The following is a 16,465-nucleotide window of genomic DNA, read 5'->3' as shown; positions in this document are numbered from 1 at the left end:
TGAATGTTAAAAGGGTTGATCATCTTTTAAACCACAATATTCCAGATTGGATTTAGAATTCATCTGAAGGGTTGTCCATTCAAGTTGAGGCAGAAATCCAAAAGAATTTGACTGATCTTTGATGTGATTTAACTGCATATCATCAATGCAATGAGTTAAAAAAAAAAGGGGGATGAAGAATGATCAGGTAAATTCAACAAAATATAAAATTATTAAAATTTTGTTCAAACATCGCTATATTAGCTAATATTCAATTGGGTATACAACAAAATTTTACTATAGAATTTGTTATTCTGGGTAACTTTCTGATACCCAGAATAATATTTATGGCAAAATAGTCTTAATTTCATTTAAGGTTGTGGGAAACCACAAAGTATCCTTTCTTTTGTTTTGTTTACATTTAGCGTAACGGTTTGTTTCTGCCGTAATGATTTCAAATAGGCTCATTCGAAGAAGTAAAAAGAAATAGTCTAAGGCTTTACTCTCCTGGGAAAGACTGTGGCTTGGTCCAATTTCTTCAGAAAAATCACTGAAAGAAACAGTTTTTAAATTTTCACTCCATTCAGGTGCCAATTCATTTTCTTTATCGCTGTCGGAGCTCTCGGATTCACTGCTTTCATTTTTGGAAAAGGAAACATCGGATTCATTATCAAATACCACGTGCTTTTTTTTTTTCAGTCATAGAGTTAGATTTATCAAGGTCTTCAGTAGAAAATCCTTCGAATTCTGACTCGCTACTTGATATAATGAAATTCGTATCCGTTTTTTGTCAGAATTACAAATTTTGAAAACACAATAGGAACAAATTTCTGAAAAAAATCTCCCAAAATTCACGGAATTAAAATTACACTTCGATTTTTGTACAAAACTGTAGATGAACTGTTTACGAAGTATAATCACGTGTTTTCACGAATGTACTAAAGAGATTTGCTCTGATATTCTCATTTAAATATGAATAAGTAAATACAGGTGGTTTTAGGTGGCTTGGTCACATTAACCAAAATTTTTTTCGGGCGGTTTGGTAACGAAAGGGTTAAATGATGATAAACATTAAAATTTTTTTGTAGCTCTTCATACCTAACCTGTTCTTCTTCTCTTCATCTCCAGCTAGAACTTCCCCCAGGATTATCAAACCTTGGTAACACTTGTTATATGAACGCCACATTACAATGTCTTCGTGCTATTCCAGAACTCAAGGAGTGCCTGAAGAGGTTAGTGTCTTGTAATGACTTCTCTGCAATTTGTCACCTGTCAACGGACTTACTGTGTATAATTAGTCTGGTGTATTTGTTTAATGTCAACAGATTTTTACAGGAAGAAAAGAAAGAAGAAAGCATTAAAAGTATAAAAGACAAAATTATCAAGAACAAACACACCATAATTACTTCACCAACGAAACAGAGGAAAAGAAAAAAAGGTTGCAGGGATTAAACAGCAGAAGATGGGGGTGGAGGAAGTGATGAGTTGTGCACCCTGGCACAAATAGCACGTTTGGCTACGCCTTTCAGACAAAATTGCAAAGGCATTGCTGCAGGGAATTGGCCAGCAACAGCCACCTCACTTTGTGGGGCTCATTTCTCAGACAGGCTGTAGTTATCCCAATTCTGTGAAGGAAATCAGTGTCGGGGTCCAAGAACACCCGAAGTATCCATGGCGACTGGCACAAACCGGCAGCTGCTGGTCAGGCTCCTGTATTAATCTTCTGCTTCTCTGCATTACGGGTGGCAATACCCAGGTTTGCAGCCAGTAATTGTTGTTTTTTATTCTAATGCAAAAGTATGATCTGACTGCAATCGTGTTGTCTTTTTTATTGTCATAGGCAATCAGGGACTATATTATCACACGTGTCCTTCAATTTTTGATACCTTGATATGATTTAAAGAACATTTAACTGCTATTTCCACCAAGTCAGACAAGCATGTACATTCTTGCTCTCAGCCTAAATGCTTTCTATGATTTAGGCCAGTGACATTTAAAATTTTTCTTCCCTCACCATCTTCAGGTACTGGATCTAAGAATCTTATTATTTAGTCGAATCCATGAGGTTAATCTCTTATAAGTACTCCATCAATTATTGCTGGTGAGGGTCGGGTTAGATTCTCTCTGCAGAATTCAGCATCAGACTGTCAATCTGAGGGCTATGGGTTCAAGTCTCACTGCAGGTGCACATTATAATTTTATAGGTGCAGGCTTGGCTGTGTGGCCTGGATTTACCAGGGCCTTCAGGCCATCCCTAAAACAGAAAATAGGGACAAAGGCCTGTGGCCGGTTCCAAGGTTACCTGGAGGCTGTCACTGAAGTCAAAGGTAGGTTCATTGAGTGAGATTGACAGAACATGTCAGGAAGACAAACTGACCTAAATTATCATCTTTTCCTGAGATGGCCATCATGCGAATGAATACTGTCTGCACCCTGTATATGTTGTTTGAGATTTGGTTGTGGAGAGAGACACCAAGGACATGACAAAGACACTGCATTTGGAACACCCCGAGCTTGTTTAGGTCCTGTTTGAGGACGGTCCAGGTTTCAGCACTCTAGAGGAGGACAGGGAGAACCAGCATGTGGAAAAGAGGGATCTTGGTCCTTAGGGAGATGTTGGGCTTCATACAGACACACCATCACAGGGATGAGAATGCAGAAGTCACAAACCTACTTTAGCAGTTGATCTCTGCTTTTAACACGACTTTCTTGAGCCAAGATATTTGAACTCCCAGTCCTGCTCAATCTGAATGCTGTCAAGATGCACAATGGCTGCTGGCAAGCCATCTGCTGTTAGAACTTTCATCTTGTCCAAGAACAATGTCAGCAGCAGCAGCTGACCATTGAATATCTATATATATATTCTTTGAGTGAAGATGTATGGCTTAGTGGTCAGGGTCATTGGCTCAAGATCATAAGGACACGAGTTCAATTCTCGTTGGTGCATTGTGCCCTTGAGCGAGACACTTTATTTCCTGTTGTTCCAGTCCACTCAAGATGGCAAAAATGAGTTGTACCCGGGTACAAGGGTATGCATGTCTATGGAGTGTTCAGCTCCTTGCATGTGAATTTCACAAACAGGCTGTGCCATTGATTGCACCGACTGCAACCCTCACAGTCATAAATGAGAGACAATTAGCAATCGTTGTTGGTGGGAGTGGGTTTAGTGCTTGTGTTTGTTCATTGGTTGACATTTCCAGGTTTTCCATAGGTTCTATGTATCCTTTCAGTGATGGGTTTGTGTTTCTAATAAGGCTGTGGAACCTTGTGGCAAATTGGAAGTATGAATTAACACTGTTATTTCTTTGTTGATACCACTTTCAACACAAAAATATGTGAAAGGAGAAAAAATGTCCCAATGTTGTACTAGACATAGAAAGAAAGTTAGGTGAATGTTATTCGCTCATTTAAATGTTTCTGTTCTTTTTTCTTTCTTTTAGTCATTCTCGGAACAGGAACACCACCCCTGCGGATTCAATAACTCGAGGTATTTAATAGTTCTTTTATTTGTGTAGTTGTTTTGGTTTCCACAAGTCCTTTATTTATGAAGTGGATGGTCCTTAAAAAGAGGACAAAAAAAGTCTTTCCTGCTAACAGCTAGGCTGTATATAATATACCATGGCAAACTGTATAATAAAACATCTGTGCTAACCTAAAACTTTACTAGAACAGACAAGTGTGTTCTAGTAAAGTTTCTAGGTTAGCACAGACTGTTATATTGTACAGTTTGCCACGGTAAATTATGCAGCCTAGCTGTTAGCAAGAAAGATTTTTTTGTCCTCTTTTAAGGACTATCCACTTCATAAATAAAGGACTTGTTGTGGAAACCAAAACAACTATAAAAATAATAGTTGAAAATTAAACAAGACAGAGAAAGATGAGGAAACAATAAACAAGTTGTATTTGTTTGATGCTCAGGAAAACTGGAAGAGTTGTTGACATTTCAAGCCTAGACACTTTGGCGGAAAGGAATGAGGGAAGAAAGCATAGAAGAAAAAGAAAATGTGTCTGGATTAATGGTTTCACATGTTGAATTGATATATGATGATGATGATGATGATATATGTATATATATATATTCTCTCTCTCTCTCTCTCTCTCATAACTACAAATTTGTTTCTCTCCTCTTTACCCTTCCTCATCATTCATCACACCCTTCTCGTAACCCCTTCTAGTTACAGAGATCACTTTAGGACCCTTATTCTTGCAGGTTGCAAGGTGATCTCTTCAGTGCTTGTGCTTTGTAAAAATCACTCAGTACAATCTTTAAAGTGTTTGGCATTAAGAAGGGCATCCAGCTTTAGAAAGCATACCCGGGTAGACACTGGAGCATGAGGCAGTTCTCCGACAAGTCGGATCCTCTTGAATTGTTCATCCCATATCAGCATGGAAGACGGATGTTTGATGACATATATATATATTTTGTAAATACAGTGAACAATAACAGAAGATAACGTAGGAGGAATGGTTTAACTGGTATTGTTGTACTCACAGTCACGAGATTGTGGTTTCAACTCCCAGGCCAGCTGCCTGTTGTGTTCTTAAGCAAAACTCTTCATTTCACATTGCTCCAGTCCACTCTGCTGTAACGAGCAACCCTGTAACGAGCTGATATTGTGTTCAGGGGCAATGTCAGCCTGCCTGCCTGCCCAATAGGCTGACATCGTTTGAAAGCTAAAACAATGCAGAGCACATTGTGACCAGCAACGTATTACAACATCCGATAGTCTGGTTGATCACGTGATACTGTGTGGTAAGTAGCTTGTTTACCTACCACATGGTTCTGAGTTCAGTCCCACTGCGTGGCACCTTGGGCAAGTGTCTTCTGCTATAGCCCCGGGCTGACCAATGCCTTGTGAGTGGATTTGGTAGACGGAAACTGAAAGAAGCCCGTCGTATATATGTATATATATATATATGCGTGTTTGTGTGTCTGTGTTTGTCCCCCTAGCGTTGCTTGACAACCGATGCTGGTGTGTTTATGTCCCCGTTACTTAGTGGTTCGGCAAAAGAGACTGATAGAATAAGTACTGGGCTTACAAAAGAATAAGTCCTGGGGTCGAGTTGCTCGATTAAAGGCGGTGCTCCAGCATGGCCGCAGTCAAATGACTGAAACAAATAAGAGTAAAAGAATATATATATATATATATATATATAATGCTATACGTGTTGTAACAATATTGGTTTCTTCTCTCTTCAAAGCAATGCAAGACCTGTTCAACCTGATGAATTTACAATCAACTGCTATTTCACCATTATTTTTCCTGAATGTCTTGCAAATGACTTTTCCAAGATTTGCTGAAAAGGGCGAGCAAGGTCTTTTCATGCAACAGGTGAGTGGTCTTATTTGAAAGTTATCAATTAAATGCTTGTATGCTGTATAGAAATATTTGTCTGTATGACATACCACTGTGTGTGTGTGTATATAAATAAATGTTCACTTCCTCTTGACAAATAATAGGTATGAGCAGGGTACCCGAAAGTAACCGGAAACGTTCTCCGGGAGATCAAGCCAGTTGTATTTCAGACTTTTGCTGCTAGAATCCACTTGATGCAACCCTCAGGCATCAGTCTGCCAACTGGTGGTGGCATGTGAGGTTGTACTGTCATGTGGCATGTCTTTGTTTTTGCAGTATGTCTCCCCCGTTTGTTGATTTTTGCAATGGCTGAAACAAAGGAACCGTGTGCTTCTGTGAAATTCTGTTTTCTGCTGGGGAAAACAGTGACCAAAACAGTTGTCCTGCTTAAAACAACTCACAAGGTTGCTGCCATGTGCAAAACTCAAGTTTACAAGTAGTTTTCAGATTTTAGGAACGGTCAGTTGTTACTTGAAGACCAGCCTTGTTCAGATGACCATCAACCTCCCAAACAAATGTAAACATCATGAAAATTCATGAACTGATCTTGGAGGACCGTCATCAAACAATTGACGAACTTGTTGATATGACTGGTGTGTCTTGGAGCTCTTGTCAATGAATTTTGAGCAAGGAATTGTGGATGAAAAGATTTGCAGCAAAATTTGTGCCTCATCTGCTCACGGAAGATCAAAAGCAGTCACAAGTGAAGGCATGTTGTGAGCTGAAAGAGCAGCTGGAAGTTGATCTGGACCTTTTTCCGAAGGTCATCACTGGTGACGAAAGCTGGTGCTATGGCTACGACCCGGAAATGAAGTAGGAATCAAGTCAGTGAACGAAATACTTTGTGTTTATTGAAAAAATTAGTGGACGCATCCCCACCCCCAAATGCATCGAGTGACATCTAGTGTCATGATGATGCTGATTTGTTTCATCGATGCGAAATGAATTTCCCACACAGAATTTGTTCCTCCTGCTCAAACTGTTAACCAGACATCTTACTTGGAAGTCCTGAAGTGTTTGCGAGACTCAGTGAGACGAAAGTGCCCGACTGTGGCAAAGGGGAGAGTGGTCACTTCATCATGACAATGCGCCTGCACACACTGCCTTAGGTGTGGAACAGCCCCTGCTTACCCACCCCTCCCTATTCACCCCATCTTGCTCTCTGCGACTTTTTTTTATTCTCTTGCTGATGTGGGAGAGGTGAAGCAAAAAATAACGGAGGCGTTAAAAGACATTCAGCACTGCTTCGAATGGAGAATTCTTTGAAGCTGACAAAAATGTAAACATGTAAAACTGAGTTAATAAATTAATATTGCAAGATTCCAGTTTCTTTTGGATACCTCCTTGTATCTCTATTAATCTAAGGTCAGTGTTTCTCACCTATTTTTTACCTATGGACCTCTTTGATTCTTATTTTACTTGTGTGGATTCCCATACCCATTGGATGTTTAAAAAATCCTATTCTAATTATTATTAGGAATTGTATTTCAAAAATTCTTAAAATATTTTGTGTAGAAGTATAATTGATTTATTGCACACAAACTTTGACAGCAAAGTATTATATGGACCCCGATTGACAACCACTGATCGATATTATCCTGATTAATCTCTATTGTCTGTGAGCTCTGAGGTGGCCCTTAAAACCAGCAGTTGATCAACAAGGCTTCACACATGTGACATTAGATTCAAAACTTCTACAGGGTTTCTATAACTTATTTGTAGAACTTTGTTTGCAATTTCATGTGTTTTTTTCAAACCAGGGTTACTCCAACAGATTCCTCCCTGCATACTTACACAAGTGTTGTCATCATAAAAATGACAACTCATTGTTAGATACATCTTGATTTCACAAATTTCTGTGTAATTTCGTATGGTTTATGGCAAGAGATTCCAGTCAGAAAGACTGCATTTCTGTCTTTTAATCTCCCTTTTTTTTAAAGTACATTGTCACTGTCCCTACTGCCGTGTAGATATGCCAGGTGTGAGACTGCCCAATTATAAGGAATTATAGATTGGGGAATGACCACAACGTAAGCCAAAGAAACACTACAAGGACTGTATTTATGACAACCTAGTGAAACTGAAAATAGATGTTCAATTCTGAGGAGGGAAAGTAACAAATAGAAATGGGTTGAGGCTTCTGGAAGAGGAAGATATTGTTAGCTTTGAGCGAGCCGAAGGGCAGCGTGCACAGTTAGAATGTGCTTTGAGAAACGGAGGAGTATCTACTTTCTTGTTTTCTTTTGTGCTTTCTCTTGTACCAGTGTTCTAGTTTGCAAATTGAATAGACCCTGTGCTCAGAGCCCGGAGATTGCTTGAAGACACAAGGCATGTTATAAAAATCTGCCTAGGTCTGTGTCTCCAAAGCAAGTAACTATTGGTACCTCATATCTCTTTACTGTGTACATTAAAGGATACAAGTAAGAAGACGATGAATGACTACAGTACAGCTTTGTTATTAGTTGCAATTGTTTCTGTACCACTCCATTGCAAGTAAACGATTGTGTGTGTGTGTGTGTGTGGTTGATTGGAACATTGGTGTTAGATAATGATATATATGAATGTATAAACCTATGCAGAATACAAATTCTAATATAATATCTGTTTTAATTCCTCCAGGATGCAAATGAGTGTTGGACTGAAGTAGTACGATGCCTGCAACAAAGTTTATCACAGAGTATGGTTGACCAGCCGAGTGAGGTAATCTTTCTTCATTGCTATACTTTCTGGCTCTTTTCTGTCTTCTAGTTTTAAGACTGTCTCTCGGATCCATTTGACCATTTACATTATAATTTGAAGTTATAGAATATATTTAGGCCTATATGGAATACTTAAGCTTAGGGTTTCAGGTTTGGTCCCACTGTGTGGCACCTTAGGCAAGTGTCTGCTACTATAGCACTGGACTGGCCAGAGCCTTGTGAGTGGATTTAGTAGACAGAAACTGAAAGCAGCTCATTGTATATACATATCTACCAATCTATACATACATACATATGTAAACAGATATGTTTGTGTATGTATATCTTTGTGTCTCCTTGTCTTAACATGGTGTGACCATTGTAAATGATTGTCACTATCAAAGAAGCAGTGTTAGCCACTTCCAGAATTCTGCAAAACCATGTCAGGCCATGAGGAAATATTACCTTGCTTGGAAACAGGTGAGGGTTAGTGACAGGAAGGGCACCCAACAGTAGGAAATCGGCCTCAAAAGTTCCTGTCCAACCCATGCAAGCTTGGAAAAGTAAAAGTTAAAACGATGATGATGTTCATGTAAGAAATGAGTATTTAGTTCCATTTCTTTACACTCCTGGTTTCACATCCTTCTGGGACCGTCTCTGGCTTTTACCAATTCCAGGATCTATAAGATAAGTACCACTTGACTTCACCTTTCCCAAAATTAATGGCATTATGTCTCTATAAGAGATTGTTATAGTTATCAGCTGTCGACAGTCTTAGCACCATACTGGGGTTAATAAGTACCAGTCGTGTATTGGGGATGGGAGTGGTCTAGTTATTCTCTACTCAAATTTCTGGTTATGTGCCTCTGTTAAAACTGATAAAGGCAAACGGGGTGGATAGAGGGTATCTGCAGAGTAAAAGCTAAGATGGTTTGCTGTATTTCTCCATGTTTCCTTTGATTCTTGCTTCATGCCCCACCAAAGTTGACCTCGTCCTTCCAGAGTTGATAAAGTATTTGGGTTGATATCATCAACTGGTTCATCCCCTCCCCTCAAACTTTGTGACCGAATGACTAAAACAGTAATTGTTATATTTACTAAACTGTTGCATCACCAAGAACTGTGTCTTTGGATTATCTTGTCTCATTCCTGGCAACAACGTCTGTTAATTTTCATTTAAGAATTCTTTTAACTGCTGTTGGAACCTAAACATTGCAATAAGCACAGGCATGGCCGTGTGGTTAAGAAATCCACTTTCCAATGCTGTGGTTTTAGGTTCAGTCCTGGTGGAGGGTAACTTCGGCAAGTGCCTTCTACTCAGCTACTGGCTGACAAAAGGCTTGTGAGTGGATTTGTGGTACACAGAAGTTGAAAGTAGCCTTTCGTACATGTGAATGTGTGTGTGCATGCGCATGCAAATGTATGTGTGTAGGTTTGTGTGTTTGTTTACGTCTGTGCTCCACATAAGTTGCAGGCTGTGAGCAATGACATTGTCATCACTTCTCTTGTCAACAAATTGTCGGGTTACATCTTCAAAGCTGTTTGAAATAAGAGCTTCTTTGGAAAACAGATAAAAAATAGCAAGAGCATCCAACTGTAAAGCAATTCCTCAACAATATATTCATCTAACCATTGCCAGCATGGAAAAATGAGTGTAAAACCAACTGGATATAGTAAAGAAATGGGGTCAACCTACCAAATTTTGCTCTGAGAGTGAATGAAATCAACAAGGATACTCTGGTTGTTCAACCTGTTAAAAATAGCAGCTAGATCTCTCTCAGATTACACCTTACCATTTAAAAAAATGCTAGGGCCCCTGCATGTGTGAAGATAGTTTGGTCCTAACTGCAACGCTTTTGATTATAGATCTGCTCGATCAGGGTTGACCCATGGCTAAAGAACAACAACAGTATATTTTATGTTCTAATATGTTCCAGTGAGATTTTCATTTAAAAATGATCAAATGTTGAGAACAGCCATTTGATTAAAATAGTTCTTTGACCTTTTCCTTAACCGATTTCGGTTGAAATATACTGTCTTTGTTTCAATTAATTTTGAGAATAACGAAGAATTATGTTAAATAATTGCCATTAAGCTGGTGTTCTGAACACTCATTAACATAAAACTGGTTGATTTTAATTTAGGTCGCATTAAGATGTTTGTAGTATCATAGATCTAGAAGTTGAATGGTTTAGTATTTATAGAAGGGCTAGTGATATTAATCCTGAGAACTTGGTAAGTTTTCAATACCACAAAGTAGTTGGAAGTTGAATGATGCTCAACTGCTTTGAGCTATTCTGATTGAACAAGGCTTGTAAGAGACTTATATCTGTGTTTTTATATTAGGTGAGTGTGTGTGTGTGCTTATATGCATGCTCCATTTGTGTGAGATTGGTAATTAATGCTAATTTTGCAAAATTGATTGGCAAACGAGCAGAGATGTAGAGTTGAGAAGACCCTTTAGTCAGGTTTAGGGTCTGAGAATCTCTTTAGTGTTATGTACTTGAAGGCATATGGCTGAGTGGTTTGGGTATTCAACTCCTGGCCGTAAGGTCTTGTGTTCGATTCCTGACAACACTTTATTCCACTTTGTTCCAAACCACTTAGCTGATGAAAATGAGTTGTACCAGTAATTCAAACGGGGCCAGCCTTGCCACATTCTGAGAGCTATGTTAACAGTACGCATGTCTGCAGAATACTCAGCCACTTGCATGTTAATTTCACTAGTGGGTTGTTCTGTTGATCGGATCATCTGGAAGCCTTGTTGTTGTAACTGACAGAGTACCAGTTATTACGGGGATAAATTGTACGCTGTACACTCTGTAAAGTGGTTGGGGGTTAGGAAACACATTCTGTTGTTGTCGGGACCAAGCAACAAAGGAATTGTATGAAATGGGGGTATGAGACATTTTGGCATTACTGAGTTGATGCTGACTTGTTTGACATCAGCCGTTTTAATGTCTCTTTGTTTCCTTTTGTGTGTCAGCCTAATTCTCTTTATGCATATGAAGAGAGGGAATGGGTTAATGTCTGTTGTGTTCAATTAGTAAATTGTAACGTCTCTGTCTGCCCGTCTGTCTCTTACTCTCATCATCTCTATGTATATATTTGTGTGTGTGTTTGCCTTCAGTGCCAGTCAGCTGCACCCAATCATCTCATTCTGTCTAAATAAGACTTTCCTATAAAGGCCACTACACTGAATAAAGATTCACTGGGAGTGGGGGGTGCTAACTGACCCAGTCCCTGCTTCATTGAAATCGGACATAAAACGACGATACTTTATTTTACTGGTTTCATTGGACTGTGGTCATGATGGAGCACTATCTCCAGCAGTACTATTGATTGTATCAGTTCCAATACTTTGATACTTATTTGTTTTTACAACATTGAAAAGGAAAAGCTAGCCTGTGTGGGATTTGAACTCGGATGATCAAGATACGTAACAAATACCACAAAATATTTTGTGCAGTGCTCTTAAATCTGGTTCTATACTAAAGTCTATGTATTTTTTAAGTTTAATTTTTAAAAAACTTTATTTTATGGTAACTTCTGTTCTGCTTGTTTTATTTCCAGGCCAGTGAAGGATCTGTGGCGAGTTCTTCCAAGAAGTTTATTGATTTGTTTATGGGTGGTGAATTTGAAGTAGTGTATCCTACATTTGTTCATTGTTATTTTCTTCAGCTGCCCCTTTTAACCCTTTTGATACCAACCCCAGCAACATTTCCAGTGTTCAGAATATAATTAACTGTGTTTCATGAAAATCTAATTTTTTACTATAGCACTGGGGCCCCATAAAATTTTGTTGGGGTCTACACAAACAAAATAATAAATTAGGAATCCACAGTATTTTAAGGGTCCACAACAAAATTTTGCTTTAGATGTATTTATTGCAAGAAACAGTTAGATTTCTTTCTTGAATGTTTTACCTAATTTTTTGGGGGGGTCACTGAAACATGTTCTCTCAGAGAATGCTGTTGTGAACCTTCGCAAGTGAATGTGTGCAAAATGAAATAGGAATTGTGAAAGAAGTATCTATAAAACTCCTTTTTAATGTTGAATGGCTATGGGGGTCCACCAGAATGAAATAGGAATCAAAGGGGTTCAGAAATGAAGAAAAAAAACTGGTTGAGAACCACTGCTGTAGCATTGCTAAAGAAGAGTCAAAAATTATCTTGGGATCCCCCAAAATATGTTTTCCAAAAATAACAATAAAGACTTTTTGGAAAACATTTTTGTGTGTGTGTGTGTGTGTGTGTCCCCTTTTGTCTTGATCTCAGCTGATGATTGTAAATGTGTGTCACTGCTGTGCAAGGTTATGTTGCCCGTTGCCACTTTCCCCATAAAAGGACATGTCTGGCCATTGGGGGAAATATTATTATGCTCAAGAAGCAGATGGGGGTTGGCAACTGGAAGGTCAAAGGAATCTGTCTCAACAGATGCTGTTTGGTCCATGCAGGCATAGGAAAGTGAATGTTAAGATGATGATGATAGGGATGGTTCTTTCAGAACACCCCTTTCACTAATAGCACTCTTTTTCATGTGTGTGTTTATCACAGTCAGGAAATTGGACCATCAATTATATATATATATATATATATATATATATATATATATATATATATATATACATATACACACATACACACACATAACTGATGCTCCACTTGTTGTCACTGACCACTTCCATCTCAGTAAAGAAACTCTGTTAAGGTCTTTATCTTCTTGAGGTAGCCATGCATTATATTATAGATATGAATTTATTCAACATTTATCAAACAAAGAAGACAGCTAAACTGTCTTTGAGAGAAATGTTATATGGATGAAAGTGTGCATCTGCAAAGGGAACAAAGAAAGCCAAAACTGCTATCTCATATGGAAAATGACAGTATTTAAAAAACACACGTATGGATGCACACACTTATGAATAAACAGACACATGCAGACATACACACACACTCATACTCATCTCTGATGAATCCCAATGCTATAACATAAGTTCAAAAGAAATGGAATTAGGGAGACGTGTCACGGAAGAGATTGCAACAATATGATGAAATAGACAAAAAAAAAAAGAACAATGACAACATTAACAATACTGAACATTTGAATGATTAATTGTTTGAGCAAAGTGTTTTAACAAATGAGTTTGAAAAACTAATAAAAAAACGGCTAATCACCCATTAACTAACAATAACAATAAAGGACCAAAACAGTGCATGTGTTTATTATTACCGGCCATAATACCCCTCCCAAGGTTCAGTAATATTTCTTTCAACACACGAATTCACATCAAGAATCTTGCAAACCAAGAATGCCAACAATATACATACATATATATATATATATATAATATATATATATATATATATATATATATATGCCAACAATATACATACATACATATATATATATATATATATATATAAATATTCTACACACATCTGTTGTCATTGTTAATCCAGGATATATATTTTTCAATTGTAATCATTACCGATGCTGGTGGCACGTAAAAAGCACCATCCGCTTGTGGCCGTTTGCCAGCTTCGTCTGGCACCTGTGCCGGTGGCATGTAAAAGCACCCACTACACTCTTGGAGTGGTTGTCATTAGGAAGGGCATCCAGCTGTAGAAACATTGCCAAATCAGACTGGAGCCTGGTGCAGCCTTCTGGCTTCCCAGACCCCAGTTGCACCGTCCAACCCATGCCAGCATGGAAAGCGAACGCTAAACAAAGATGATGATGATGAACAACAGAATATGTTTATTGTCCATCTGTCCTCATGACACCAAAACCTTATTTTAATTATGGTTTCATTAATATATACACACACACACACATACAATGTTGTATTTTTTCATATTTATTCAGCATAATCTTTAGTCTTTTCAAAAGATAGTAGATATTTCAATAGTTATTCTTCCCTAAATCTGAACCCATTGTCTATATTCAATTGTTTTCTGTGAAATGTCCTTGACTCTGCTACTAGAATGAAATGTAGTGAAATGACGGATGAAGACGTTTCAAAATCAGTTGAGAAATTTTATCAGCTCAGTTGTTTCATTGAAAAAGGTTAGTTATCAAATTTTGTTTTATTCAAATATTTATGTGTGGAAACTTTTGGTTTCAGGGTTTAATATTCTTCAAAAATGCATCTAGCCATGGGGAAATATTATCTTTGGAAAAGGGTGAAAGTTGGTGACAAGAAGGGCGTCTGATCATAGAAAGAATCTTCCTGGGTGAACTCTGTCTGATCAATGCAAGCATGGAAAAGTTGTTAAAACAATGCTATTGTTAAGGGTTAATCAGCTTAACCCTTTCAGGACCAACCCTCCTGAGACTGCCCCTGGTTTTAGTATATAAACTTTGTTTCAAACTGATCTCAGTTAAAACTCATCGAAATTCCATGATAATTTGTTTGAAACACCAGTTTAATATGAAGTGGGAGTGCTAAGCAATGTTATGACCAGTTCAAATATGTGTGTGGCATGTTTGAACCCGTAAACAAGCCATTCCCTGTGTTTTGTCAGGGAGAAAATTTCTCACTGTAGACAAATGGTGCAAGTACACCTAAATCAGCTCGCAGTGCCATCTACTCAGACTGTGAGATGCAAGCATTTCAGAGTGGTTATCTCCCCTTCAGTCACCAGCTTAATAATGACAAACTCATTTTACTAAATTCTTCATTATTTTCAGCAAATTATTGAAACAAAGGCAGCGGGTTTAAAAAGCGCCATGGTAACAAAAGGGTTAAAAAATTAAAACAACCATTCATGTGAAATAGTTCCTAGGATGGATTAGAAATCTTTAGAACTACCAGTTCTTTATTGGTAAAGTAGTCAAAATGCCAGAGAAGTGAGTCTGGTCCTACTGTTGATGATCATTACTCACCCATCAGTGTTCCATCTCTCTTTACTGTGGATATGTGCGGAAATTTGTGCAAATTTTGTCTTTGCCTGTTTTTGAATAACCACCACTTGATTGCTATATTGACCACCTAAAAATGCAGAGCATAATTAAATGTATCTCTCTATATATAAACGGCAAAATGTCTGTCTTTGTGTGTGTCCTTTATACAGATCCACAATTTTTCAGTTAGAGGGCTCACACTTTCTATGGTCATTCAAAACCATCCAAGGGTGGTCGTGCACATCGTTACATTTCCCCAGTCACCCTGCAAAGCCATTAAAAAATCAATAGAAGTGACTTTTTTTGTGAATTTTCTATCCAAAACCCAATCAAAATGCCCGAAACTTGATACGCCAATTGAATGCCAGCTAGCTGTATGTGATTGGTTGGAGATTTGGACAGTACTCGCGTGTATGTGTACATGCACTAGCACTATGACCCGGGTCATAGTGCTAGTGTTAACATATTATGAAATTGCATGCTTAATTTCTTTAATTAGAAAAAATTTCCAGCCTGCCACTTTTTTTTTCATATCCTTTCACTAATAAACTATTCAGTGATTTTGATTGTACTTAATCAAGACAAATGAAATATATTCTCTGTAATAATGCAATGTAATTCGTTAATTTAAACTTAGAGGAGATATCAAATTAACTTCTTGTGTATTGTGTCTTTGCAGAGGTCAGGTATATGCAAGCAGGATTAAAATCTGTAAGTTTTCTATATTGTTTTTTGTCTATATATGTTTATATATATTTGAATATAGCTGGAAAAAAAATCGTTGTCTTTTCTAAAGATTATAATTTTCATGATTATATCTTAGGTTATTCTAAAATATATTTCTTACTTGAATTTCAGTGATTTTTTTTTTTTTTTTCCTGAGAATAATTTTCTAATAAAATATTTCACCCTTTAGCATTCAGATTACTCCATCAAATGTAAAACTTATTGATTCACATTGTTTTAAATTAATCATATTTCGAAGTTATGAGATTTTGATGATGCGATTGTTTATTTTTAGAATGGCATTGTAGGGTAGGTGTGAGAGGCCAGATCTGGCTAGTTTGAACATAAAACATGTAAAATATTTTAGTCAGATTTGGCTGCTTTAAATGCTGAAGGATTAAGCAACCACTAAGAATTGTAAATTTTAGATAGACTCTACATTAGTTTCATGATAAACCATTGAAGTCACTCTATTGATCTTCATTTAATGTCACCTTGATGGCAATATTAAGGCCATTGCTGAACATCATATTTCTTATACGCAGTTCTTATTGTTGGCATTTCTTCAGGAGAGGAGGCCACTATTATATTTTGGTTTTTACTTCATACCCCATGTACCTTAGTCTTAGCTGTTGGATAAATTTATTTCATAATTTAAGCAAAACAGAAAAGTTTTGTTATCACTAACAAGCGAGTATGATCCTTTAGCATGTCCCATGCTTTTGCTGGGTATTTTAGGGGTCAACATAGTCGTGAGCCTCTCGACTCAGTGGGACACTGATATAGCAGCCCAAGCTGCATGAGCCAGCAGTCGACTGA

The 16,465-nt window shown here is 37.7% G+C and overlaps 1 protein-coding gene across 1 annotated transcript in view; it reads left to right on the top strand.

Moving 5' to 3' along the window:
- Positions 1-16,465, top strand: part of LOC115215785 (ubiquitin carboxyl-terminal hydrolase 14) — a 42,986-nt gene that overhangs the window by 15,409 nt on the left and 11,112 nt on the right. The window contains exons 5-11 of the mRNA XM_029785084.2: positions 1,108-1,211; positions 3,420-3,466; positions 5,182-5,312; positions 7,956-8,036; positions 11,588-11,661; positions 14,001-14,083; positions 15,600-15,631. Of these exons, the coding sequence (XP_029640944.1) occupies positions 1,108-1,211; positions 3,420-3,466; positions 5,182-5,312; positions 7,956-8,036; positions 11,588-11,661; positions 14,001-14,083; positions 15,600-15,631 (552 nt within the window). The remainder of the gene's footprint in view (positions 1-1,107; positions 1,212-3,419; positions 3,467-5,181; positions 5,313-7,955; positions 8,037-11,587; positions 11,662-14,000; positions 14,084-15,599; positions 15,632-16,465) is intronic.

This window comes from Octopus sinensis, linkage group LG9 (genome assembly GCF_006345805.1).
Source record: "Octopus sinensis linkage group LG9, ASM634580v1, whole genome shotgun sequence".
In the NCBI taxonomy this organism is placed as follows: Eukaryota; Metazoa; Mollusca; class Cephalopoda; order Octopoda; family Octopodidae; genus Octopus; species Octopus sinensis.
Note: the sequence above shows the minus strand (reverse complement) of the source record. Positions and strands in the feature narration are given on the sequence as shown.